The sequence below is a fragment of the Xiphophorus hellerii genome, chromosome 22 (assembly GCF_003331165.1).
Source record: "Xiphophorus hellerii strain 12219 chromosome 22, Xiphophorus_hellerii-4.1, whole genome shotgun sequence".
Taxonomy (NCBI): domain Eukaryota; kingdom Metazoa; phylum Chordata; class Actinopteri; order Cyprinodontiformes; family Poeciliidae; genus Xiphophorus; species Xiphophorus hellerii.
The window spans coordinates 1497556-1524836 of NC_045693.1; the positions used below are offsets into that span (position 1 = coordinate 1497556).

Genomic DNA, 27281 nt, shown 5'->3' on the forward strand with positions numbered 1-27281 from the left:
TTGCTGCATGAAAAGCCTCTTTGATGGCACTGAGCTCAGATGAGTCCAGTTCCATGATGAACTGAGAGCTGAAGATAATCTGCTGCTGGTTCCAGAACCGGTTCTGACCCAGTTGGATTCGTTTTCCTCATGACTGCAGCAGTTCCTCCTCTTCCTCAGCTGATGCAGATGGTTGGGTTTGGTCTTTCTGGTTCAGGCTTGGAACTTTGCATTGGTTCACCTGAAAACCTCCTGAAGCAGGAAATAAAGATCAGAGTGAGACCTCCTCTGAACAAATATGCCACAGCACATTTCTACTGGGTTTACTGGGAAAAACCTCTGGTTCCTGTTACTGGAAACAAGTTTAAGTTCTCTGATGTCAGCCTGGTTTTGTTAATCTGGTTCTGTTCTGACTGCAGTGACCCGGTCCATCACCTCCTGGCCCTCCCTGGGTAAACAGGGTGTGTGTTGTTCCAGTGGAGGTGTGTCGGTCCGATGTGTGGTTCTGAAGGAATGTGCTCTGTTATCTGTAATGACCCGCTCCAGAACCAGAACCAGAGCAGTCCAACAGACCCGGTTTTGCTGCTTCGAGGAGGAAAGTGAGGGGTTGTCGTTTAATTTCTCCAGAACTCTGTTATCCTGAACTCTCCATAAAACTGGACCTCAAGACTTTGGACCGCTCTGGCCCGGTTCTTATCCGGGTCCAAAGTCCGCCTGTGTGGCTCTGCTTTATTGGACCAGGTGAGATCATCTTCGTGGGAGCGAAGCTAACTGCGTGGGATGGGCTCAGGTCCTATCAGAACTGGATCCACCTGTCCAGCCTGATGATGTTCTGGTTGTTCTGGATGAACTTTGACCCCTGTGCCTTTAAAGGGCCAGTGTTGTATAAAACCTTTGGGATCTTTCCATCGTTTTTCTCAAACAGTCCCGGAGTGTTGCTTTGATTCGTCCATGAATGTTTGGGAAGCTTTTTAGTCTCCATGGCAACCATTCCGCTGTAAAAAACGCCTGGATGGACCTAGCTCCGCCTTCGAGGTGCAGCTCCTTCAGACGAGCCAGCAGCAATTAGCAAACATTTGCTGGAACTGCAGAGCTAATTATAGGAGCTGCTGCTGGTGGAAACATTAAAGGGTTAATAGAGGAGCCATGATAAGACGTTCTTAAAGAGACAGAGGCCCAATTTCTAGGTGCTAAATTACAAAGTTATAATTAAAAAGTTATAATTGATATTTATGGCATTTTTATAATAAATGAAGTCAAGAGATTCACTTGATTCATTTATAAAACGGCTCTATGTGCCTGGAAAACACGACACTGGCCCTTTAAACCCAGCCAGAACCGGTTCCAACAGCTAAGAGAACCACAGCTGCTGAGTCGAGGTCCAGTCTCCTCTCCTGACCCGGTTCTGATTTCTAAGCCCGCTCCACGGCCCGGTTACTGACAGCTGGTTCTGGTCCATGTGGGCCCAGCATGTGAACAGACCAGAGGCTCGGCCCATTCACCCAGACTCTGCTGCTGCTACAGGCCCTCTGATTGGCTGGCAGGCTCAGTGTGGAGGGCTGTGATTGGCTGGTTGTCTCTGACTCCTGGACGTGTAGAATCAGAACTCTGGTTCTGACTGAGGTTCTGATGGACCTCTCCTCCCTGATCATCCAGGTTCTGTTTCCCAGTGCAGACTTCCCGCTGCCTCAGCGGGACAACAGGAATGCTGAATGTTTTGATTGGGTCACATGACCGTCAGGCTAACGTCATGTGATCTGCTCAGACACAGGCCGCTCTGTCTCTCTGCCTCAGTGGAACCAGATGTTCCTCCTCCTCCTCCTCCTCCTCACCTTCATCATGCTGCAACCGTTTCTGGTTCCCATCCAGAAAAATCTGAACCTTTACACGACGGCGTTACGATAAATCTGCTAAACATGGAGCATCATGACCTGAAAACCAGACAGTAACGACATTATACTGAATTTAACAGCATCTCAGCTGGAACTACTTCATTCATTCATTCATTCATTCATTCATTCATTCATGGTCTTTACCTGTTTATCTTTATGGGATATGGGTCAATGAAGGTACACAGTTGAAAATTAACAAGAATAATTTGGGTTATTTAGCTTGTAATAACAAAAAATGTGTTAGCTAAATATATAAAATATGTTGCTAGCAAGCTAAGCATTTAACCCCAAGCTAAGCATTTAACCCCAAGCTAAGCATTTAGCCCCAAGCTAAGCATTTAGCCCCAAGCTAAGCATTTAACCCCAAGCTAAGCATTTAGCTCCAAGCTAAGCATTTAACCCCAAGCTAAGCATTTAGCCCCAAGCTAAGCATTTAGCTCCAAGCTAAGCATTTAACCCCAAGCTAAGCATTTAGCTCCAAGCTAAGCATTTAGCTCCAAGCTAAGCATTTAACCCCAAGCTAAGCATTTAACCCCAAGCTAAGCATTTAGCCCCAAGCTAAGCATTTAGCTCCAAGCTAAGCATTTAACCCCAAGCTAAGCATTTAGCTCCAAGCTAAGCATTTAGCTCCAAGCTAAGCATTTAACCCCAAGCTAAGCATTTAGCTCCAAGCTAAGCATTTAGCTCCAAGCTAAACATTTAGCTTGCTAACAACATATTCAGCTAGCTAACCATCTTTAAATACAAACGGCATATTTAGTTTGTAAACTAAATATTTAGGATCAAACTACCTATCAAGCTAAATATTTAGTTCTAAACTAATAATTATAACTGAACATTCATTCATTTATACTGCAGATGTGAATTAGCATTCGCTGTAATCTGGTAGTGAATAAATTGCGACATTTATGTTTGAGTTGTCCCTTTTTAAATAAAATTCATTATCAACATGGTGAAAATATGACATTAAAAAAACTAATTACATTTTTTTCTCTTATGGCAGCCTGAATAACCAAATAATGTCATATTTACAAACAATTTCTCACAATTATTTTTCTTCTTTTTCTAGTTTCTCTAGTCGCTTGTTGTGTTAAACATTTTAATGAATCGTTAAAGTCAGTCAGGCAGCAGCAGTGAAGTCTGCAGGTTTATAGACATTCATCAGTTGAGAAGGAGCAGGAAAGGCCTGCTGAGCATTTATCTTATATTCATATTAAAGAAGACCAGAACAGAGTCCGGGTCCAGTTCAGGTTTAATCCCGTCTAGTCCAGTTGTATACCAGTTCCAGTCCAGTTTGTTTCTCCCAGTCGGATCAGTTCCAGCTCGTTTTCTTGCCTCCACATGTCGACCCAAACTGCAGCTTCACTGTTACTGATGCAGAAAAAGTAGAACCACAACCTTTACTCCAGGAAATCCCCCAAAACACACACACACACACACACACACACACACACACACACACACACACACACACACACACACACACCCCTACTCTCACACACACACCCAGTCGTAGAGTCATCTTTCATGCTGGGTCTCGGTGAACGCTGAGCCTCCTGCTGCTGCCAGGCGAGTTTTTCTGCCCTGAACTTCGTCTGTCAGGCTGAATCTGCATCAGCTCGTTGATAGATGGAGCGATCTGATTGGCTGACCTCTACCTGAGGTTCTGTTCAGAACCCTGATGGATGGGTTCTGGTTCTGTTGGTTTCCAGAAATTGTTACTGGAGACTGGTTCTGTATTGTTTAATTTCCAGCGGTCCTCCTGTCCATCCTGTTCTGCTGCTTCCTGTCGGGCGGCTGTGGTCAGCTGAGGTTCGGCCTCGGTTCTGACCCGGTCGGGCCCGGTTCCGGTCGTGTCAGAGGGTAACTGTGTAATCTGTGGTATGAATTCCTCATGTCTCCGTCCTGATTCCTGGGATTGTTGCTGACTGATTTATGGGAGAAACTTTCACTCCGTGACCGGAGCGCCGGCGTTCCTCACATGATCCGGCTCCGTTGTCCTTGCTGGGCCCCGCCCATCTGCTGCCCGGCTCAGGTTAAGGTCAGCTCTGTGTGTGTGTGTGTGTGTGTGTGTGGGTGTGTGTGTGTGTGTTGCTGATCGATCCCTCCATTGGACTCAGCAGAACTCCAGAACAGGAAGCTGGACCTGCTGGGTTCGGGTTCTGCTGCAGTCGAACCTTGAATCATCCTGATACGACTGACAGTTTTATCACCCTGTGTGGAAATATTCTGATAACGATTAAATTAAGATATACAAGTTTTTATTACTGTGACTGCATGCAGCAATCACAGCACCATAAACACTGACCTTAAAGCCATTCCTCATATGAAACAGATTTCTTTATTTACTGGAAACGTGTCAAACTGAAGGCCTGAAGAAAATAAAACTTTCTGTTTTACAGCTGTTTGATTTTACTTTATCAAACAGGGCTGGGCAATAAATCAATAACTATATATATCACACACGACACCTGATCAGTATCAATAGATAATATGTTCAATAACTCACTGAACTCTGACCCAGAACTGCACAGCATTCTGGGAGATATAGGCAGAGGAAAGGCTTTATCCGCTCAACCTCTCACTGCTAGCTTAGCCAGCTGTGTAGCATCAGCTCACTCACTCTTTGGTTGCCTAGCAACGTGTTGAGTTCTTTGTGGTTGCCTAGCAACGTGTTGAGTAACTTGTGCAACAGCCTTTTAAGGTTTTGCTGCGTAAAAATAAAAATTAGCTTGGAGAGAAATCTGTGGATAAAAGGTCAAAGGTCGCCTTTACAATTTATGGGTTTTATCAGAGCTGGCCCTTTAAGGACGTTTGTGATCCTGATATGACCCAAAATGAAAATGACTTCTGTCTTTTATTGAACATTATAAATTCAAATTTACTGAGCCAATGATGAACCAAAATTCTTATTGTGATGAGAATATTGTAACGATACGATACGATAGGATATGATACGATAGGATAGGATATGATACGATACGATACGATAACTCTAACCTCGTCTCCTCAGGAAAACGTCTCCAAACATGGCGGATCTGAGCAGCTTTCTGTATTTCTGAGTGAATGTAAACATGGTTTCCTGCTGGGACAGGCATCTGTTTCTTTCTCAGCACAGGAAGGGGAAACACGCACACACACACACACACACACATACACATACACACACACGCCCACACGCACAGTGGGAACAGAATCATCTGTGCAGAAACGGAGCTGGAGCATGAAGATACAGATAAGCTGAGGGTTGAGCTGCAGATAACATCTAATAAATGTGTTTTCCTCTCTGTTGCCGAGGAGGAATCCACTCCACTGATGGGCTCCACTGATGGGCCCCACTGTTCCCTGGAAGGTCAACCCAGTTGGCTGCTCGGTTTGGGTTCATGGTTCTGGTGCTGACCCAGGGTTCTGACCATTCTGGGTTTTAGTTTGCTAGTTTTTATTAGTTACTATTAGTGAAATATTAACTATTGGTTCTAGTTTTAGTTTTTCATACTAAATTAACCAAAGTATTGTGATTATTAATACATAGATTAGGTAATAAAGAAAATACAATTTTCATAAGATGTATCCAGTTATTATTGAATAACCACCTGACTCCAGCTGTCGGCCATTTTGTGGGCTAGCGTAGCGTAGCCGCCAGGAGCAGCTGATGTAAACTGCTGGTGTGGAGAAAAACATTAGTTTCACATCAGTTCAAAAGGCAAATAAATTGATTTAAAAAGAAAGGATATTATATCTATAAATTAATTTGTTTCAGTTTTATGAAAACATAATACAGTTCTGCTTTTTCCCCATTAATTATGGTTTTTATTTATTCCACTTAACTAAAATGTTTTCATGATTTCATGAGTTTTATTTAACTATAACTGTATCACTTTAAATCAGGCTCCCTTATAGACGGCCAATAAATAGTTTATAGAAATATTTTCATCTATAAACAGTTTGTTAATAACTAATAACTGTTTCCACAGGGAGTTTATGGCTGTTTGTGTCATCAGTAAATATTATTGGCTGACTGATTCAGTCAGAACTGACTGTTTCTGCTGACTGCAGAAGTTTAATAATAATTTCTGTATCATGAAGTTATTAAAAACCATTAGCAGAAAGTATCTGAATCTGTTGAAGGTTAAAAGTGTTGGAAGTGAACTGATTGACCGCCTGGTTCTGAAGCAGCGGGTCGATCTGGACCACCAGCTGAAGTTTTTTCTCCAGTTATTTTCTCTGGTTTTCTAACGGCTGCAGCTTCCAGACCGTTTCTCTCATAATGTGTCAAAATGTTTCGCTGGTAAACATGGAGCTGATGTCTCACTAAATGATCTTTTAGGTTTTCTTTCAGTCTTTTCTTCCTCTCAGATGATGGTTGTTTAATAACTCTGACCAATCCTCAACTATATTTTAGTTATTTCTGCATCTCTTTAGCAGTTGGTATTTATTGTGTATTTTATAATTTACCATGAAAAATTCTCATTCGAATTTGATTTATTGTTGTCGCAGTAAATGTCCGTTAATGTGAGCATCAGGATGAGTACTTTTATTTAGCCGGCGTGGAACTTGAAAATATGGTTAAATGAATAATCTGTGTGCAGTTCACTGATAATAATCAGGATTATTTCAGATAGGAATGGTTTTCAAGACCAACATTAATGTTTTCTGAATCATTTTGATCCGAATCACAACACAAGATAAACTTCCAGGTCGCTGTGGATGTCTCTGTGCTGGAGGCGAACTTTGTTTCCTGAACTCATGATGTTTTTTCCTCGTCGTTTTGAAGAAACGAGAATCGTTTATCACCCGGTTTGTGCTGCACAGGAAGCTCATGTCTTTGGATTCAGGAGGAAACTGTCTGTTTCTGCCAGGCTGAGTGTTTTTCTGCATATTTAAGCAGCCAGAAGCTACATGCTACATGCTAAGCGGTTTGCTTTGGGCCTGAACTCTGTTTTCCTTTGATTAGACCCTTTTCTCTCTGAGCCAGAACCGGTTCTGTTTCTGTGGGTCGAGCTGCTAAAGCCTCCATGGTTCTGCTTCCTGTTCATATCTAGCCAATCACAGACCCCGCGGCGTCTGGTCTATTTCCTCCCAGCAGCTCCGGGTCGGTACCAGAACCTCCATCGGCTCGACACTGCAGCCATTGTTGCGTTGCACAGTAACTCACTGCGGCCGTGAATGAGTGTTTGTGGAGGAATCAGATGTTCTTATCAGCTGTGAGCACGTCTCGCTCCAGCCTCTCCTGCAGGTCAAACGCAGGGCATTCTGGGAGAAAACCGCCTGGGACACCAGAGTTGGTTAACAGTCAGTACACGAGTAATAACATGATAAATTGAACACAGTTACCCAGAAATTGAATTATTCTGATGTCATGTGGGAATAATTTCCATAACTCTTCATTGATTCACTGAGTTAAATTCAGATTTCACAGATAAAAACGTTTCACACTCCAGGATGAACTATTTATACTACCAACTGGTCTGAACAGAAAGACCCACAAACATACCGCTAGCTTAGCTAATATTAGCTTAGCCTCTCTTTGTGTCTCTTAGCTTGGTTTAGCTTAGCTTTACTGAAGTTATCGTAGCTCATTTATCCAAACAGGCTACATTGGCTCAGTTTTGTAAATTAACTTTGTTTTGTGTTAGCATAGTTTTTTTATGTTAGCTTAGCTTAAATTAGCTAAGTCTAGCTGATATTAAGTCGTAATAATTTAGTTTAGACTGAATGAGGTTTTCTATCTGAGGGAAATTATTTTATAATAATTTATCTTATGTTACTAATATCAGCTCAGATTGTTTTTAGCATATGAGTGTAGAATATATTGACTGTTTGTTTCTGAGGATGAATGAATTTTCCACAGTCGTTATGTTTAGTTGCTAAGCTAACTAGCTTCCATGTACTAAATGCGTCTTTATGAACATGCTTCCTGTGTAAACATCAGACTCTTATCAGAACATCAGTGTGTAAAGTTTCTTATCACATTTGTTCTTGTGAATATTGTTTATCTGGAGTTGAATTGCTCATCTATCTCAGTACTTTGCTCTCTCTAAAAGTGAAACCAGGTTTCAGCAGATATGAGGTCAAAGTTCAGCTTGCAGCCTGATGGATGACAAATCTCCTCCTTTCCATCTCCAGTCTCTGGTGGCGTTTTGTCTGGTTCCTCGTCTCCTGAAGGAGATTTTCAGGCCGGCGTGTCGGAGTCTAACCCAACAAGCCGGCGGAGCAGCTGCTGGCGTTTCAGGAAGCAGTGAGGTGCAGCCGGGTGGAGGCTGCTACACCCTGCTCCCACACATCATCACTTCAGGAACATCAAGGTTTTAGTTTCCTTGAGAGGTTGAGAGAGGAGCTGCTGCTCCATCTGAGTCCTGAAATAAATAAATGTGAGAGAGAATCCCAGAAAAGCCAGAAGGAAGTCTGAGCTGGGATCCAGCATCCTCTCGCATAAACAGCCGCCTGCTGCCGGATGAGATTAGATCCGACGTGTGTGTGTGTGTGTGTGTGTGTGTGTGTGCGTGTGTGTGTGTGTGTGAGATGGGGACGATAAGCAGCAGCTTTTGAGGAGTAAACGCAGCAGCAGGTGTAAACTATCAGGCTGCTCTTCTTCTGAGGATGTTTCCAGTTTAGATTTATTCTCAGGAAGCCAAACATACAGGAACAATGTGGGGATGCAGCGAGTCTGCACACATAAACAACATCCGCTCTGACGCTCCCATCTGAACCATCTGGTTCTGATCCATTAAGTTCTGACCCGTTTGGTTCTGACCCGTTTGGTTCTAACCCGTTAGGTTCTAACCTCTGATTCTGACCCATTAGGATCTGACCCGTTTGGTTCTAACCCGTTAGGTTCTAACCTCTGATTCTGACCCATTAGGATCTGACCCGTTTGGTTCTAACCCGTTAGGTTCTAACCTCTGATTCTGACCCATTAGGATCTGACCCGTTTGGTTCTGACCCGTTTGGTTCTGACCTCTCTCTGTCCAGATGAGCGTGAAGCGGTGCAGAAGAAGACCTTCACTAAGTGGGTGAACTCCCACCTGTCCAGGGTGTCGTGTCGGATCACGGACCTGTACATGGACCTGAGGGACGGCCGGATGCTCATCAAGCTGCTGGAGGTTCTGTCTGGAGAGAGGCTGGTGGGTTTGGACCATTAACACAAACCATCACAGTTACTGGTTCCGTTCATCCGGACCAACAAATACACAGAACTCAATAAATTGATAATATATATAATGACAGACACATGATCAATATCAGTAGGTGATAAATCTGATAGGATATTCAATAACTCACTGAACTGATCCAGAACCGCACAGCATTCTGGGAGATGTAGGCAGAGGAAAGGCTATCGCTAAGCTAGGATGGCGGCATTTATAAACTCAGTTCTTGGTTACCTAGCAACAGCCTGTAAAGTAACACACTCCTTACTAACGAACAGAACGAATCAGAGCGACTGGATTAACAGCGACAGACTGGTGACCTGTCCAGGTGACCCCGCCTCTCGCCCAGAGTGAGTGAGTGAGGGATGGATCAGATTATATATCTTAAAGAGAAACTAGACTATCCAGTTTACAGTTTTTAATCATCAGGGTGTTGAACACAGACTGGATTAGTTCTGCACAGACTGGATCCAGATCCTGATCTGGATCAGGATCTGTTGGATCCCAGTTGTTCCACTGATTCTGTCGCTGTTTGTTTGAGGTTTGAATTCCTGTCTGGTGAGTAGTGATGCTGTGGGCTCACCCTCCCATCTGTTCCTGAAATGAGGGAGGGAATCGCCATAGCAACCAGTGACTCAGCACTTTTCATATCAGTGTGTGGCTTCAGGGCCTCCGTGGAAACGCATTCTATCACATTTCTGCCCTGAGAAATGGATTGTTGTTCTGTTACCATGGAAACGGGAATACAAGCCTACTTCACGCCTGCTGTTTTCCCATCACACACACACACACACACACACACACACACACACACACACACACACACACACACACAGAGGAACCAGCAGGGCTCCGGTCCCTCAGCCTGCAGAGCCTCATGGATCCCAGTGGAGGCGAAACGGACGGCGAATAAAGGGAAGCTGTGTGAAGCGGCTGCAGCAGCATGGAGGCTGTCAGCGCCGTGAAAGAGCCGCAGGAAACGCCGCTGGAGGAAGAGGAGGATGAGGAGGAAGAGTCTGACAGCCAGCCTGCTGGGGAAACTGGACTTCCACCAGTTCACATACTGGGAGGCTCCTCTGCTCGCATGATGAAGGCGAAGAGGAATCTAAATGTCATTAACATGCATGAAGGCGACAGCGCCACCATGTGGTGGAGCAGCAGAAATCCCATCAATGAGAAAAATTAATCATTTAAATAATAAACATTTGGATGTTTCTCTGAGAAATGTGAGGTTGTTCATATTTTAAGATGTTATATTTTTACATTTTTTATATTTGTTAAATACTTTAAAGGTTTATTGGTTTATTTATGCAGCGCTTAGCAACAACCAGCTACGCATTAAAAACCATACAACCCTGAACAAACAGCTAGCTGTTCATTAAACAAATACATGCAAACATTAACTTTTATTTACTGTTTTCAGAGCCTCCTGTTAGCGCATTAGCATTAGCTTCCACTAAATACTACGCTGTTAACACTTTAGCTATTCATAAACTAGCTTTAGTTTATGACAAGTGCTTTAGCATTAGCAGAGCTACCTTTTTAGCTAGCGTTGCCTGGTTACCATGGAAACCGAACACAGACCAGTGGAGGCTGCTGCTAGCCTCGATGTAGCAGGTGTTGCTTGGCTAACGGCAGCAGCTCCAGGCTGATTCAGGAACCGTTTCTGTTCTCAGATCAACATGTCAGCAGTGAAGCCGGCCAGCTGTGTCTGCAGCTGCTGCTCCTCTGACGTTTCCACATGAGGAAGCCCAGAGGTTTCAGGGTGTGTAATGTAACCGGTTCTGCTCTGTGGGTTTGTTTGCATCCAGCCCAAACCCACCAAGGGCCGCATGCGGATCCACTGCCTGGAGAACGTGGACAAGGCCCTGCAGTTCCTGAAGGAGCAGCGGGTTCACCTGGAGAACATGGGCTCCCACGACATCGTGGACGGAAACCACCGCCTCACGCTGGGCCTCATCTGGACCATCATCCTGCGCTTCCAGGTGAGCTTAAAACGGGTCAGAACCGCCGCCGCCGCTGCTGGTGTTTATGACGTCATCACAGCTGAAATGGGCGGACAGGATTTATCTTTGATAAGCTGTGAGGATTAAATCCATCCTGCCAGAAGAATCAGGCTGAAACGGAGCCGGCCGGACAAACCGCTCCGCGTTTTCTGGTGGTCCGGCTGAGGGACGTCCATCTATGAAGGTCAGACAGTTCCTGCTAGAACCTCACAGAGAGTTACCTCAGATTATAACGAGATTATTGTTAATAAATTAGCTAAAAACCAGAAATCTGCCTGTCAGAATGTTTGGTCATTTTATAGATTTAGCAGCTAACTGCTGTTCCCGTTACTGTAGCTAACAGCTAACTGCTGTTCCCGTTACTGTAGCTACCAGCTAACTGCTGTTCCCGTTACTGTAGCTAACAGCTAACTGCTGTTCCCGTTACTGTAGCTACCAGCTAACTGATGTTCCCTTTACTGTAGCTAACAGCTAACTGCTGTTCCCGTTACTGTAGCTAACAGCTAACTGCTGTTCCCGTTACTGTAGCTACCAGCTAACTGCTGTTCCCGTTACTGTAGCTAACAGCTAACTGCTGTTCCCGTTACTGTAGCTACCAGCTAACTGATGTTCCCTTTACTGTAGCTAACAGCTAACTGCTGTTCCCGTTACTGTAGCTACCAGCTAACTGCTGTTCCCGTTACTGTAGCTAACAGGTCAGAGGTCAGCTTCTTTGATTTTTGTCTCAGTTTCGGTCATTTTCAGACTCTAAAGGAGAATCCAGTCAGACCTTCAGGAAACCTGATTGATCAGGAAGGTTTTAGATAATCAATGGAACCAATAACAGATCCGTCTCTCTAAATAAACGTCTAAAGCACCTGCTGGAATGAAATTTCCACTGAACCCAAAGAACAAGTTCAGTCATATTAATGCATAAATTAAATATAATATGGAGGAATGAGACGCGTGTATTGAACCTGGCTGTGTTGTGTTGGATGCTCCAATGTAACCAGCCGCATCACCAGGCTTTCCTTCAGCAGTGGAGTGTTTTATAGAAAAACTGCAGCTCTGATTTTAGCTCCTTTTCCGTCTTTAGATTTAAGGATTTAAGTGGAAATGAGACATTTGGAACAAGGATTGGAGAAAATGTTGAGGTTTCTGTTCTGCTCGGTCCACTTTGGTTCTGTTCGGTTCTGTTGACCCAGTTTTGACCTCTGACCTTGTGTGTGTCTCAGATCCAGGACATCAGTGTGGAGACGGAGGACAACAAGGAGAAGAAGTCGGCTAAAGACGCTCTGCTGCTCTGGTGCCAGATGAAGACTGCAGGGTCGGTACACAACACCTGATGACCTCTGACCCTGAAACCTACTCAGGGCTTACAGGCTAGCATAAAATAGTTTTAACTAAAGAATAAAAAATATTTTCTCTGCTGTGTCTGTTTAGTTCATAGAGAACAGAAACGACTCAGATTCAGGCTGATTGGACATTTTTCTATTGTTGTTCAGAAATGGATGAAAATGAAACATGAATCAGACTTTTTAATCAGACTGTCATTTTAAAGTTTATTATTGTTATTTTATTATTGTCGTTATTGTTATTGTTGTTTTAATGTTTCCAGAATCAGTCTCTGTTCATGTGAAACATTCATCGCTGATCTTCTGACTTCCTGCTCAGGTATCCAAACGTCAACATCCACAACTTCACCACCAGCTGGAGAGACGGGATGGCCTTCAACGCCCTCATCCACAAACACAGGTACCACAACTTTAGTTTATAATATTTAATGATGTCAGAAACAAACATAAAATGTTGAATTTTTACCATAAACAGATTTTTGCTCTCTAAATGTTTTTCTGCCTCATTTTATCAGTTTGTCACACGATGGATTCACGTTGATGTTTGTTTGAAGACACAACTTTGTGTTTTAAAAAAATACACACAAAGTGTCTAATTAAGAGGAAACCTGCTGGCCCTAGTCGGGGCCACGACCCCCATGTTGAAGACCGCAGTATTAAACTTCATAACTCTTCTGTTTGTTTGTTGTTAAATATTAACAAGATTACATCCACTACTATTAACCTTTGACCTCCAGTGTTTCCATCAGGCCTGTTAAAGATCACACATTGTTTATTTTGAAGGGCGGTGTTTTATTTTGAAGGGTTTTCTTGTCGTTTTCAGACCTGATCTGATCGACTTTGATAAGCTGAAGAAGTCCAACGCTCACTACAACCTGCAGAACGCCTTCAACCTGGCAGAGCAACACCTGGGGCTCACCAAGCTACTGGACCCGGAAGGTCAACACACACACATTAACACCCCCACACACACCAACACACACACACTAACACACACACACTAACACCCCCACACACACTAACACACACACACTAACACACACACATTAACACACACAGTGAGTTAACGGCGTTGCTCTCCTCTGCAGACATCAGCGTTGAACATCCTGATGAAAAATCCATCATCACCTACGTCGTCACCTATTACCACTACTTCTCCAAGATGAAGGCGCTGAAGGTGGAGGGCAAGAGGATCGGCAAGGTGACCAAACAGAATCACTTTGAGGGCCACAAATGGCCCCCGGGCCACACTTTGGACACCCCTGCTTTAGCTGCTGCCTGCAAATGATTTATTAAAGTTTAGCAAGTAAAGTTATTTTTAGTAGGAAAACATCCAGATTTTTGTTAAAGTAAAACAGAATCGTTGATTTTTGCTCTCTCTTCATCGCCTCTCGCTGACGGAGCGTTTTTCCCTTCGCCTCGCCTCGCAGGTTCTGGACAACGCCATCGAGACGGAGAAGATGATCGAGAAGTACGAGTCTCTGGCGTCGGACCTGCTGGAGTGGATCGAACAGACCATCATCATCCTCAACAACAGGAAGTTCGCCAACTCGCTGGTGGGCGTCCAGCAGCAGCTGCAGGCCTTCAACACGTACCGCACCGTGGAGAAACCGCCCAAGTCAGTGCAACCCGCCGCCGCCGCCGGCAGCAGCAGCTAACACCCAAACATACAGCAGCTTAACGGAAAATATCACAACACACATCAAACCATCTGATCCCACACATTTACTGCTGATGCTTTCCAATATGTTTATGTATTGATAAATATTAAAAATGTATTTCAATAAAAACCATAACGGGTGTTATATAATTTATGTGCTACAACATATATACATTTCCTTACGTTTTAAATATATTCTACCAAATATTGCTAATATATCATTACATAATCAATACATTTTCCCAAATAAATCATATTATTTTGTTATATAAACATATTAAATATTCATGTGTAATATTCTGCAAAATCAGGACAGTGGGAATCATTTGTTTATAATATGTTGTATAATTTATATACCATCAGTATAATATTCACTCTGTATTATCAGCCTGGCGGGTCACCAGACTTTAAAAGCACTCTGCCAGGCTAAGTGTTATTGGTTTATATACTTGTTGTTTTTAATAACTTTATAGTTGGTGTTTAGGATTTGTTAATAACAGATGTTTTAAACTTTCCTGTCAACTTTAAACATGTTTAACTCAGAATCAGGTCTGACGCAGCGCCGCTGTCGCTGAGCTCAGCTGGCTTCAGGGGAAACCTTTTGATTCCATGTTTTTACATTTTAATAAGTTATAAAACGAGATGCAGCTGTGGATCTTTAGTAAAACATGAAATGTGTGTTCAGGTTCACAGAGAAGGGGAACCTGGAGGTTCTGCTCTTCACCATCCAGAGTAAGATGAGAGCCAACAACCAGAAAGTTTTCACGCCACGTGAAGGAAAGCTCATCTCCGACATCAACAAGGTACCTGTAGCGTGACATCAGGGGGCGAACGGCGTCCCCGCTCCGACCCGGGGTCGCCGTTCCCGCTCCGACCCGGGGTTGCCGTTCCCGCTCTGACCCGGGTGCGTTTGTTTCAGGCCTGGGAGCGTCTGGAGAAGGCGGAGCATGAGCGGGAGCTGGCCCTGAGGACGGAGCTGATCCGCCAGGAGAAGCTGGAGCAGCTGGCCCGCCGCTTCGACCGCAAGGCTGCCATGAGGGAGACGTGGCTGAGCGAGAACCAGAGGCTGGTCTCACAGGTACCACTCACCTGAACTCACCTGGACTCACCTGGACTCACCTGGACATGTCAACTCAGTTATTCATAATCCAGAATGATATGAGGATGTTTTACTTGTTAATTCAGATTTTTCTCCTTCATTTTTTGTTTTTCCTCTGATTCTTATCATCCCTCTGTTCTTTCTCTCCTTTCCTCCTTCATCTCCTCTTTCTGTCTTCTTCCTGCTGTCTTCCTCTGCAGGATAACTTTGGATTCGACCTGCAGGCCGTGGAGGCGGCCACGAAGAAGCATGAAGCCATAGAGACGGACATCGCGGCGTACGAGGAGCGCGTTCAGGCGGTGGTTGCCGTGGCGAGGGAGCTGGAGGCGGAGAGTTACCATGACATCAAGCGCATCACGGCCAGGAAGGACAACGTGATCCGGCTGTGGGAGTACCTGCTGGAGCTGCTGAAGGCCCGGCGCCACAGGTTGGAGCTCAACCTGGGCCTGCAGAGGGTTTTCCAGGAAATGCTCTACATCATGGACTGGATGGACGAGATGAAGGTAACGTCATCATCCTCACCGCCGAGGCTCACGCCTCACCTTTAGCTTTGAGACGCCATCAAGCTGTTTGTTGTACAGCTGAAATACAGAAATACAGCCAGACAAGAGAAAACTGACCTGCTGCTGCTGTTTAGACTGAAACTCCAGCAGAAAGATTATTTTACTGCTGACACAAAGTTTATTAGAAATAACTCAAATTTGTCTTTAATTATTTGGAGGATGAAGGTCTGAGCAGTAAATGTTTCTCTGCGTTTATCTTATTTAAATAAGAATAAAAACTCATCACTTCTCTTCCTCACTTTTATCTTCATGTATCTTTATTAGTAATTATTAGAATTTCCTCTTTTACCGTTTTTGACTAAAATGTTCAGTTTGTTTCTCATTTAAAGATAAATATTAATTTATTTGCTTAAATTTTATAATTAAATACAAAATAATTTGTTCTTGTACATCTGCAATGGGTTTTTTTTCATGAAAACCCTAAAATCAAATTCTGTTTTTATATTTTTATTTGAAACTATTACTGCTCCATTTTATTACAGAATAAATTATGATTAACATCAAACTTTCACATTCTCAGAAATTAACATTTTCTGTTGTTTTACAGCTGAAAGTTAAAAATCTGCAGACGGACGTAATGAGCTCAGCGGTTAAAGGTTAAAGGTTAAAGGTTAAATCAGACGATGTGATTGGCTCATCAGATCAGATCAGTTTCCTCTTCCTGCCTATAAACAGGATAAATTTTATTCCAACCTGATTTCGATGTAAAGTTCATCTTCTGATCCGTTTCTTTCACTAAACTAAAACCTGTTCCCAAGGCAACCGTTCAGTCTTGTTCAGTAAACCCACGCATCACTGAAACGTTTGCAGATCTTTGTTCGAACGAGCAGAATCATGAAGCTCCTGTTTTATACGTTAAGATTTTTCTGTTTTTCAGTAATTATCTGAAAAATATAATTTAACTATTGATCTAATTCATATTTACACCTCTGTAAATCAGAGTAAAGGTGATTAATGTGCCCAGTCCAAATAATAAAAGAGGAACCGTCTTACCTGCAGACATTCAGGAGTCATAATCACCTAGACCAGGTGTGTCAAACTCGAGGCCCGTGGGTCAAATCTGGTCCGCTGTGAACATGTCTGAGGTCCTCTGGATTCAGCAGTTTGAGTCTTAAATATCATTTTATAATCATGACAATTTTTAACTGTATTTTCACAAACTCTGTTAGTGGGAGAAAATTTTCCATGTTTCACTTTAATGCAGTTTTTTATTAACATTTTAACAGTTTAATGGTTTTTATTAATTCTGATATAAACAACATTAATGATCTTAATACGGTTCAGAATGAAAATACAGAAAGTTTGGAAGATTAAACTATAATTTCTCAGTTTTATATTATAAATAACATTCTAAAGGTTCTGCAGGATTTTTTTATCATCTGTTTAAATCTTAAAACCATCAGATGTTTATTATGCTTTGCATAATTATTCCTTGAGGATATTTTACTTGTTGAGGTTTTCATCAGGTCAGAAGGATGAAGGATGCTGCTGTTGGTCAGCAGGTGGCGCTGCAGGTCCAGTTGGGAATCAGACTCTGTCCCAAACAACAGCAGCTTCACGATGCTGGAGACCAAAACAGAAACATTTCCAGAATATTTTCACTTTTTAAATACAGTTTTAGACGATTCAGCAGGAAAACGTTTTTGTTTCTGATCATCCTGAATGACCTTTGACCCCGGCAGATGCTGCTGCTGTCCCAGGACTACGGGAAGCACCTGCTGGGCGTGGAGGATCTGCTGCAGAAACACGCTCTGGTGGAGGCCGACATCTCCATCCAGGCCGACCGCGTCCGCAACGTCAACAGCAACGCCCAGAAGTTCGCCAGCGACACCGACGGTACGCTGCCTGTTCCCGCCGCTCCTCTTCCTCACCGCTCCTCTCCCTCACCGCTCCTCTTCCTCCCCCAGGCTACAAACCCTGTGACCCGCAGGTCATCCGGGACCGCGTGGCGCACATGGAGTTCTGCTACCAGGAGCTGAACCAGCTGGCGGCGGAGCGGCGCGCCCGCCTGGAGGAATCCCGCCGCCTCTGGAAGTTCTTCTGGGAGATGGCCGAGGAGGTCCGGTGACCTTCGACCCCTCCGTCAGCCGTACTGCGGTGGCGGTTTCCATGGTAACCTGGCGTTCTGGTTTGCAGGAGGGCTGGATCCGGGAGAAGGAGCAGATCCTGTCCTTGGAGGATCATGGGAAGGATCTGACGGGGACAGTGCGGCTGCTGAGTCAGCACAAAGCCTTCGAGGACGAGATGAGCGGCCGCGCCGCCCACCTGCAGCAGACCATCAGGCAGGGCCAGCAGCTGGTGGACGACAACCACTTCGGAGCCGAGAAGATCAAGGAGCGCATCCAGGACATCCAGGTGGGCCGACACGGGGTCAGGGCGTCAGGAGGCTTTTATTCTGAAAGAACCAGCCTAACAGGGCACTTCCTGTCTCTGTAGGATCAGTGGGCGGCTCTGGAGCGTCTGTCTGCCGTACGGAAGACCCGCCTGCAGGAGGCCTGCAACCTGCACCAGTTCCAGGTGAGAAACTCCCGCAGATCCCAGTTAGATCCCAGTTAGAGGTCAAGGAGCTACTTCCTACTGCCCAGTCACCACTTCCTGCGTTTACCCCTGAACAATATGGCTGAAAAATGTTCATATCAGTTGATATCAATAATTATTGATCAGTTTTTATTTTAAATATCTGAAACTGGTGAGGCGACATTTCCTGTTTCATCCAGTTTCACTTCAAACTGGTTTTTATTTTCAATCCGTTGTGAGACGAAACATGACACTGCTGCTGCGCAGGTTATTAAACAGGTTGTTGCTAGGTAACCATAAAATACTCTGCAGGGTGTTGCTAGGTAACCAAAGAGTGAGTTGACGCCACCCAGCTAGCTTAGCCCGCTAAGCAGCTACAGTTTTTCCCAGAATGCTTTGCTGTTCTGGGTCAGAGTTCAGTGAAACGATTGAATCAGGTGTGTTATGTTGATCCAGTGTCCATAGAGGAGTTATTGCTCTGACCCGACCTTTGACCCTCAGGCTGACGCCGACGACATCGACACCTGGATGCTGGACGTCCTGCGCATCGTCTCCAGCGTGGACGTCGGCCATGACGAGTTCTCGGCCCAGGCTCTGGTGAAGAAGCACAAAGACGTGGCGGAGGAGATCAGCAGCTACCGGCCCGTCATCGAGGCGCTGCACGAGCAGGCGCAGACGCTGCCGCCGCAGGACGCCAGCTCCCAGGAGGTAACACCGCCGCCGCGCGGTCCCCGCTCACGTCGGGCCGGGACACCCCGCCTCACCGCCTCCGCCCCGCAGGTCCGGGCCCGGCTGGCCGGCATCGAGGAGCGGTACCAGGAGGTGGCGGAGCTGACCCGGCACAGGAAGCAGGCGCTGCAGGACGCGCTGGCGCTCTACAAGATGCTGAGCGAGGCCAGCGCCTGCGAACTGTGGGTCGACGAGAAGGAGCAGTGGCTCAACGGCATGGACATCCCCGACAAGCTGGAGGACCTGGAGGTGGTCCAGCACCGGTGAGACCCGGACCCGGCCGGACCAGAACCACGGGCCGGGAGCAGAACCGCCGGCGTTCCTCACGGCTCGCTGTCCGTCTCCCTGCAGGTTCGAGAGTCTAGAGCCGGAGATGAACAGCCAGGCGTCTCGCGTCGCCGTGGTGAACCAGGTGGCCCGGCAGCTGGTCCACAGCGGGCATCCCGGGGAGACCCAGATCCGGGCCCAGCAGGACCAGCTCAACACCAGGCGAGTGGGCCGGGTCAGAGTGAAACTGGGTCAGGCCAGGTCCAGGTGGAATTCCCTGGTTCTGATGGCGGTTCTGTCCGTGTTCAGGTGGAGCCAGTTCAGAGACCTGGTGGACCAGAAGAAGGAGAACCTGAACTCGGCGCTGGGCGTCCAGAACTACCACCTGGAGTGCAACGAGACCAAGTCCTGGATCAAGGAGAAGACCAAGGTACGGCCCGGCCCGGCCCGGACCAACCGGGCCTCCGGCAGAACCTCAGCGGGCCGCTCTGTGTTGCAGGTGATCGAGTCGACCCAGGAGCTGGGCAACGACCTGGCCGGGGTCATGGCTCTGCAGAGGAAGCTGACCGGCATGGAGCGCGACCTGGCCGCCATCGAGGACAAGCTGACGGACCTGGACAAGGAGGCGGAGCGCCTGGCCAGCGAACACCCGGAGCAGGCCGGCGCCATCAGGGGCCGGCTGGCCGAGATTACCGCCGTCTGGGACGACATGAAGGTCAGAGGTCGTCTCTGCAAACGCTCTGCGTCATTTTCAATCGTCATTTTCAGGACGATTTGAAATGTAATTAAATGTTTCCATAAACTGGTTCTGCTGCGATGGAAGGATAATTCACCGTTACAGTAAATACCTAAAACCCTGGTTTTATCCAAACGTCCATCACAATGGACAACTTTTATTTGACAGTAATCTGACAGACGGTTAGAAAGACATGAGGCAAAGGAACCGAAGACGGATTCAAACGGCCTGCAGCCTCTGAACGCTAACAGCTGAGCTCCCAGTCTGACTGCACAATGTCATGTTAGGGTCGTTGTAGATAAGAAGGAAAAAGAGTCAATTTTCCAAAACCTCTGAATTTTTTTAGATTAATCAAGAATTTTCAAGAAAAAAACAGTTTGAACAGTTGAAAATTTGCCAGAAAAAAACTGAAATTTTGAGATTAATCTCAGTTTCAGCAAAACAAAATGTTTGACCTTTAAAGTCAGAAGAAGTTTTTTTGGTGGATATTTACTCCTCCTCCTATCATGGCTCTGATATGTCAGGAAACCCTGTCACCTCATCGTTCCACTCTGCTTTGTGACATTGTTGACCGCGGTACCAGTCTGCGTACTGCGGCACTGCAAAGGGTTACTTTGAGCCAACTAACCGTCCGTGATAGAGAGACCTTTAGGTCCAAATATGTGATGTTATTAATCAGCGATCTGTGATATTAGCGTGTTAAGCGTTGCGGATGAATCTGTGTGTTTAACGTTGACCCGTCTGTCCCGGTCCGCCTCTAGGGGACGCTGAAGAACCGCGAGGAGTCTCTGGGCGAGGCCAGCAAGCTGCAGCAGTTTCTGCGGGAGCTGGACGACTTCCAGTCGTGGCTGTCCCGCACTCAGACCGCCATCGCCTCGGAGGACAAGCCCAACGCGCTGGCCGAGGCAGAGAAGCTGCTGGCCCAGCACGAGAACATCAAGAACGAGATCCGCAACTACGAGGAGGACTACCAGAAGATGAGGGACATGGGGGACATGGTGACGCAGGGCCAGACGGACGCCCAGTACATGTTCCTGCGGCAGCGGCTGCAGGCGCTCGACACCGGCTGGAACGAGCTGCACAAGATGTGGGAGAACCGGCAGAGCCTGCTGTCCCAGTCCCACGCCTACCAGCTGTTTCTGAGGGACACCAAGCAGGCCGAGGCCTTCCTCAACAACCAGGTAACCACCGCCGATGATGACGATGATGATGTCACACCTGCTACTTCGCCCCGGTAACCAACGCTGATGATGTCACACAACACCCAACCCTTACCTGGTAAAAAACACCTGTTGGACCAAGTCCATTCAACCTCTGGTTATCAGCCACTTTGATAAAACAAGTTCAGGTTCATTAAGAGGAAGGTGCTGCCCCCTGCTGGTGGATGACCTCTGGGTCAGTAACATGTTCATTCAAGGAAAACAGAAAATTATACTCAATGTTCAGGATTAAAAATGTCTCAGAGGTTAGTCTGTCGCAATCAGGAATGAATAAAAAAATATAAAACTGTTTTTAGTTTGTTAAAAAGAACTAGCATTTTAGGAAGAACATAGGAAGAACTGGAACCTCTGAGCCGTCAGATGTTGGTCAACCGTCATGAAAATACAAGGGAAGAAGAAGCAGAGTAGTCTAGTGTTAATAATAATATTAATATTAACTGGTCTGAGTTCTGCTGTGTGTTCGGCTCAGGAGTACGTCCTGGCCCACACCGAGATGCCCACCACCCTGGAGGCCGCCGAGGCCGCCATCAAGAAGCAGGAGGACTTCATGACCACCATGGATGCCAACGAGGAAAAGATCAGCGGCGTGGTCGACACCGGGCGCCGCCTGGTCGCCGACGGTAACATTAACGGCGAGCGCATCCAGGAGAAGGTGGACTCCATCGACCAGAGGTAGCACAGATCCTGCCTGCTCTTCAGATGAAACGTGTTGATTAATCTGTGGGCAGGTTGGGACGTCTGCCATGAAGCTTGACTCAGTTCTGATGTTTCGTCTCAGACACAAGAAGAACCGGCAGGCGGCGAAGGATCTGCTGAGCAGGCTGAAGGACAACAGGGACCTGCAGAAGTTCCTGCAGGACTGCCAAGAGGTCAGGCCCGGCGGTGAAAGGTCACAGACGGTTTGCAGACGGGCGGGTTGTCTGGTTTGGACGCTCAGCGTGTCTCTGTCCCCAGCTGTCCCTGTGGATCAACGAGAAGATGCTGACGGCTCAGGACATGACGTACGACGAGGCCAGGAACCTGCACAGCAAGTGGCTGAAGCACCAGGCCTTCATGGCCGAGCTGCAGTCCAACAAGGAGTGGCTGGACAAGATCGAAAAGGTCAGGAGGGAAACGCTCAGCGTGGCTTAAATCAAGCTTTCAGCAAGAAAATCACAGAACATGGTTTAGATCACGCTCAGCTAGCTTTAGGAAACAGTTCTCACGGAAATTAATCATTTAAAGCTTCCTTTATTCCAGTGAGAAAACATGTTTTAATAAAAGTATTGAGTATAAACATAATCCTTAAAGTTCCTCCATACAAAGATAATATTTTATAAGCTACACTGCAAAGAGCTGCTTCTATCTTAGCTTGATTTCAATTAGCTTATTATTTTCTATCCTTACCTACGCTAACCCTAACTGAACTCTAAGCTAGCTTATCTTGTCTAACTTAAGCTAATGCTAACTTTAAGCTAGTTTATCTTAAAGCTCAGCTAATGCTAACTATAAGCTAGTTTATCTTAAATCTCAGCTAATGCTAACGTTAGGCTAGCTTATGTTAAAGTTCAGCTAATGGTAACTATAAACTAGCTTATCTTAAAGCTCAGCTAATGCTAACTTTAGGCTAGCTTATCTTGCTCTGTGTGGTGGTTGTGCTGCAGGACGGCCAGGCGCTGATGGCAGAGAAGCCAGAGACGGAGGCCATGGTGAAGGAGAAGCTGGCGTCCCTGAAGGTCATGTGGGACGACCTTGAGTCGACCACCCAGACCAAGGCCAAGTGTCTGTTTGACGCCAACAAGGCCGAGCTTTTCACCCAGAGCTGCGCCGACCTGGACAAGTGGCTGACCGGCCTGGACAGCCAGCTGCAGTCCGACGACTTCGGCAAAGACCTGACCTCCGTCAACATCATGCTGAAGAAGCAGCAGGTAAACCAGTCAGACCAGTTAAACCAGTACAGCAGAGATTTAGAGGCTTTCTTTGATGCTGACGATAGATCGTGACTCTTTAGATCTCCGTCATCTGTTCTTTGATCAGATATCAGATCAGATAATCAATAAACTGACATTGTTGTGATTGGAAGGTTTAGGCTTCAGCCATTTTGATTTATGCCAAACCCAGAGGACCTGATGACGGATCAATGGAAATGTGATCAGAGGAGCTTTTAACTCTACAGACACAATCAATAAATTATAATATTATTGAAAAGTTAATTATCTACGTGATATTTATAGATTAATAACACAGATTGGGCTCAGACTCACGACAGAAAGTTTGGATCCCAGTAATAAACCATGATGTTGTTCATAAAGCATAGAGTTATGCTGAATAGATTGGCACATGGTCACTGATAACAGATCTAGAACGTTTTCAGTATCTACATCAATACATCTTTAATATTCATCATGTTTCTTCATGTTAAATTTCCCCAGTAGATCATAAAACTTTAGTAAACGATTTATGCATTTTAGACGCTGATCAGATCGTTTATCAATAGATCTATCAATCATTAGTTCTGCTGCTCCTTTAAATTGGTGAGCAGAACCTGCGGTTACATAATTCACACTCCTCTCTTCCTCACGTATCGTCTGATTGGACTGAGGATCTGATGGAGGACGACTCTGGTTCTCCAGGTCAGACGCTGAGCAGAGTGTTTAACGCTGTTGGTCCTAAAACAGAGCAGCTGATGGAGCCTCCCTGTGCTCCTCCTCCTGCAGATGCTGGAGAGCCAGGTGGAGGTGCGTCAGAAGGAGGTGGAGGAGCTGCAGAAGCAGTCGCAGGCGCTGAGCCAGGAGGGGAAAGGTTCTGATGAGGTGGACGGGAAGCGGATCACCGTGGAGAACAAGTTCCAGACGCTGCTGGCGCCGCTCAAGATGAGGCGCGACAACCTGATGGCGTCTCGCGAGATCCACCAGTTCAACCGAGACGTGGAGGACGAGATCGTGAGTCCACAGTTCCTGTTCTGGTTCTGGTTCTGTTCATTTCCCGGTTCACTTTATCAACATGAAACCAGGAACAAACATAAAAGCTGCAACTACTTCTGTTTTCATAGAAGAAGAACCGAGTTTACAATAAAGTTCGATATCAGAGTTTCACTTTAGAGAGAACTGCTGCTGTCAGTCTGGACCCCATGGTTCTGATGGTTCTGGTGGTTCTGGTTTCATTAAACCGTCAGATTATACCCAGCAGAACCTTTTACAGTTATTTATTGTATTTCTGCAGCCGATTTGTAAAGCAGGTCACAGTAAAGTTTCTGTGTCTGAGCAGAAGCTGCAGAAGGTTCTGCTTCATGTCTGCAACATCGAACAGCAACAAAATCTATTTTTAACAAAGTTATTAAATTTATAAATCATCAGGCTGGAGGATCGTCTGACATGCAGCTGATCATATTTTCTTCTTCTCCAGATTATTTCCAGCTTTCAGCTTGTCGTTTTATTAATCTATTCAATCTATAAATAATAATCAGCTCTGGTATTAAATGATGTGAAGCAGTTTGTTCTGTAAGTTATGTTTAAAATACAGTATTTTACCATTAATATTGCACATTTATAAACAAAGAGATTTATAATTTGAGAGGATCTGAGATTTTTTTAATAATAAAAAAAAGTCAGAACTTTTAATAAGTTTTATTTCTAGTGGATCAAAGAGTCGATTTACTTTAACCTTTAAGAAAATATGATTCTATCAAATGAGGTGAATGGATTCAGTGCAGTGCTGTATCATCATGGTGATTATATCTGTTTTTATTTAATTCTCTGTATAAATGCTTATTGTTTTGTGTTTACTGGCGGCTGATTGGTTCTTAGTTTCTATGGAAACCAGATTGGATGTTTCTGACCTCCTGCTCTGTGTGCAGCTGTGGGTGGAGGAGCGGCTGCCTCTGGCCACGTCCACCGACCACGGACACAACCTGCAGACGGTGCAGCTGCTCATCAAGAAGAACCAGGTAACCTTTGACCTCTCACCAGGAAACGTTTAATAACAACCTGAACAGATGAAACACGACTGCTGTAGCACATCTACAGAGTTTAACAGGAAACTACAGGAAACATGATGCAGTGAGCTGAACCCATACTAACCCAGAGTGTGTGTGTGTCCTGTCTCTCTGTGTGTGTGTGTGTGTGTGTGTGTGTGTGTGTCCTGCCTCCCTGCAGACGCTGCAAAAGGAGATCCAGGGCCACCAGCCTCGTTTTGACGACATCTTTGAGCGCAGCCAGCAGGTCCTGCGGGCCGGCAGCCCCACGGCCGAGCCGATCCGGCAGAGGCTCACCGAGCTGCAGGCGCTGTGGGAGCGGATCCGGAAGGAGACGGAGAACCGGCATTCCCGCCTCAGCGAGGCCCACGAGGCCCAGCAGTACTACTTTGATGCTGCGGAGGCCGAGGCCTGGATGAGCGAACAGGAGCTGTACATGATGTCTGAGGAGAAGGCCAAGGTGGGCGGAGCCAGAAAACACATCCTGGTACCAGACATAGATCTATAGAGCTATAGCTATAGAGCTAATGACTCACTGACAGATATAGATCTATGGAGCTATATCTATAGAGCTAATGGCTCACTGACAGACATAGATCTATAGAGCTATAGCTATAGAGCTAATGACTCACTGACAGATATAGATCTATGGAGCTATATCTATAGAGCTAATGGCTCACTGACAGACATAGATCTATAGAGCTATATATATAGAGCTAATGACTCACTGACAGACATAGATCTATAGAGCTATATATATATATAGAGCTAATGATTTACTGTTACACAGATATAGATCTATATATATAGAGCTAATGACTCACTGACAGATATAGATCTATAGAGCTATATATATAGAGCTAATGACTTACTGTTACACAGATATAGATCTATATATATAGAGCTAATGACTCACTGACAGATATAGATCTATAGAGCTATATATATATATAGCTAATGATTTACTGTTACACAGATATAGATCTATATATATAGAGCTAATGACTCACTGACAGATATAGATCTATGGAGCTATATCTATAGAGCTAATGGCTCACTGACAGACATAGATCTATAGAGCTATATATATAGAGCTAATGACTCACTGACAGACATAGATCTATAGAGCTATATATATATAGAGCTAATGATTTACTGTTACACAGATATAGATCTATATATATAGAGCTAATGACTCACTGACAGATATAGATCTATAGATCTATATATATAGAGCTAATGACTCACTGACAGATATAGATCTATTTATCTATCTAGATAGGTAGCTGTAGATCTATTTATTTCTAGATGATTTATTTTCCTCCAGATCCTCTTTTCTCTTTATTTTTCATCCTTTTCTTGAATCTTTTTAACATTTTTTTCTTTATTTTTTCCGTTTCTCCAGATTTTGTTTCTTCTTTGTTTGCTTTTAAATTTTCGGTAAATTTCCCGTCTTTCTCTTTTCCTTTCACTTCCTTGTTCTGGTTTCGGTTCCTCCTGGGCGTCGCTGAGTTCTGGCGGCTCGGTTCAGCAGAGAGGACTCGGTCTGACCTCTGACCGGGTTCAGCATGCTGTCTGACCTCTGATCAGCCCCTCTGACCTCTGACCCCTGTCCAGGATGAGCAGAGCTCGGTGGCCATGCTGAAAAAGCATCAGATCCTGGAGCAGGCGGTGGAGGATTACGCCGACGCCGTCCATCAGCTGTCCAGCACCAGCCGGGGCCTGGTGGCCGCAGGACACCCCGACAGGTGAGGCCGCTCGTTAGCCCCGTCCCCTGCAGAGCGAACCCTGACCCCGTGTCGTCCCTCCGCAGCGAGCGCATCGGCATGCGGCAGTCGCAGGTGGACAAGCTGTACGCGGGGCTGAAGGACCTGGCGGAGGAGCGGCGCGGGAAGCTGGACGAACGTTTCCGTCTGTTCCAGCTGAACCGGGAGGTGGACGACCTGGAGCAGTGGATCGCCGAGAGGGAGGTGGTGGCCGGGTCGCACGAGCTGGGCCAGGACTACGAGCACGTCACGGTGAGAGACGAGCTCTGCTGACAAATGAAACCTAAACTGCTGCAGTCTGAGGTTTCCTTCTGATAAACTTAATATTTTACTGTTTTAAAAGTTCATTTAATCGTCTGTACAACTGAAAATGATTCATTTATCACAAAAATATTGAAATAGAAACGGAAACC

The 27281-nt window shown here is 45.5% G+C and overlaps 1 protein-coding gene across 3 annotated transcripts in view; it reads left to right on the forward strand.

Moving 5' to 3' along the window:
* Nucleotides 1–27281, forward strand: part of LOC116712619 (spectrin beta chain, non-erythrocytic 1-like) — a 78214-nt gene that overhangs the window by 35486 nt on the left and 15447 nt on the right. For all 3 annotated transcript variants that reach the window (XM_032552422.1, XM_032552423.1, XM_032552421.1), the window contains 29 exons: nucleotides 8844–8995; nucleotides 10831–11004; nucleotides 12240–12331; nucleotides 12679–12759; nucleotides 13183–13298; nucleotides 13448–13560; nucleotides 13790–13977; nucleotides 14705–14822; nucleotides 14939–15097; nucleotides 15319–15621; nucleotides 17364–17517; nucleotides 17589–17740; nucleotides 17818–18036; nucleotides 18118–18198; nucleotides 18700–18906; nucleotides 18979–19190; nucleotides 19279–19416; nucleotides 19504–19624; nucleotides 19694–19909; nucleotides 20692–21111; nucleotides 21620–21822; nucleotides 21929–22019; nucleotides 22105–22251; nucleotides 22794–23057; nucleotides 23847–24071; nucleotides 24986–25075; nucleotides 25284–25562; nucleotides 26720–26850; nucleotides 26916–27120. In XM_032552422.1, the coding sequence (XP_032408313.1) occupies nucleotides 8844–8995; nucleotides 10831–11004; nucleotides 12240–12331; nucleotides 12679–12759; nucleotides 13183–13298; nucleotides 13448–13560; nucleotides 13790–13977; nucleotides 14705–14822; nucleotides 14939–15097; nucleotides 15319–15621; nucleotides 17364–17517; nucleotides 17589–17740; nucleotides 17818–18036; nucleotides 18118–18198; nucleotides 18700–18906; nucleotides 18979–19190; nucleotides 19279–19416; nucleotides 19504–19624; nucleotides 19694–19909; nucleotides 20692–21111; nucleotides 21620–21822; nucleotides 21929–22019; nucleotides 22105–22251; nucleotides 22794–23057; nucleotides 23847–24071; nucleotides 24986–25075; nucleotides 25284–25562; nucleotides 26720–26850; nucleotides 26916–27120 (5051 nt within the window). The remainder of the gene's footprint in view (nucleotides 1–8843; nucleotides 8996–10830; nucleotides 11005–12239; nucleotides 12332–12678; nucleotides 12760–13182; nucleotides 13299–13447; nucleotides 13561–13789; nucleotides 13978–14704; nucleotides 14823–14938; nucleotides 15098–15318; nucleotides 15622–17363; nucleotides 17518–17588; nucleotides 17741–17817; nucleotides 18037–18117; nucleotides 18199–18699; nucleotides 18907–18978; nucleotides 19191–19278; nucleotides 19417–19503; nucleotides 19625–19693; nucleotides 19910–20691; nucleotides 21112–21619; nucleotides 21823–21928; nucleotides 22020–22104; nucleotides 22252–22793; nucleotides 23058–23846; nucleotides 24072–24985; nucleotides 25076–25283; nucleotides 25563–26719; nucleotides 26851–26915; nucleotides 27121–27281) is intronic.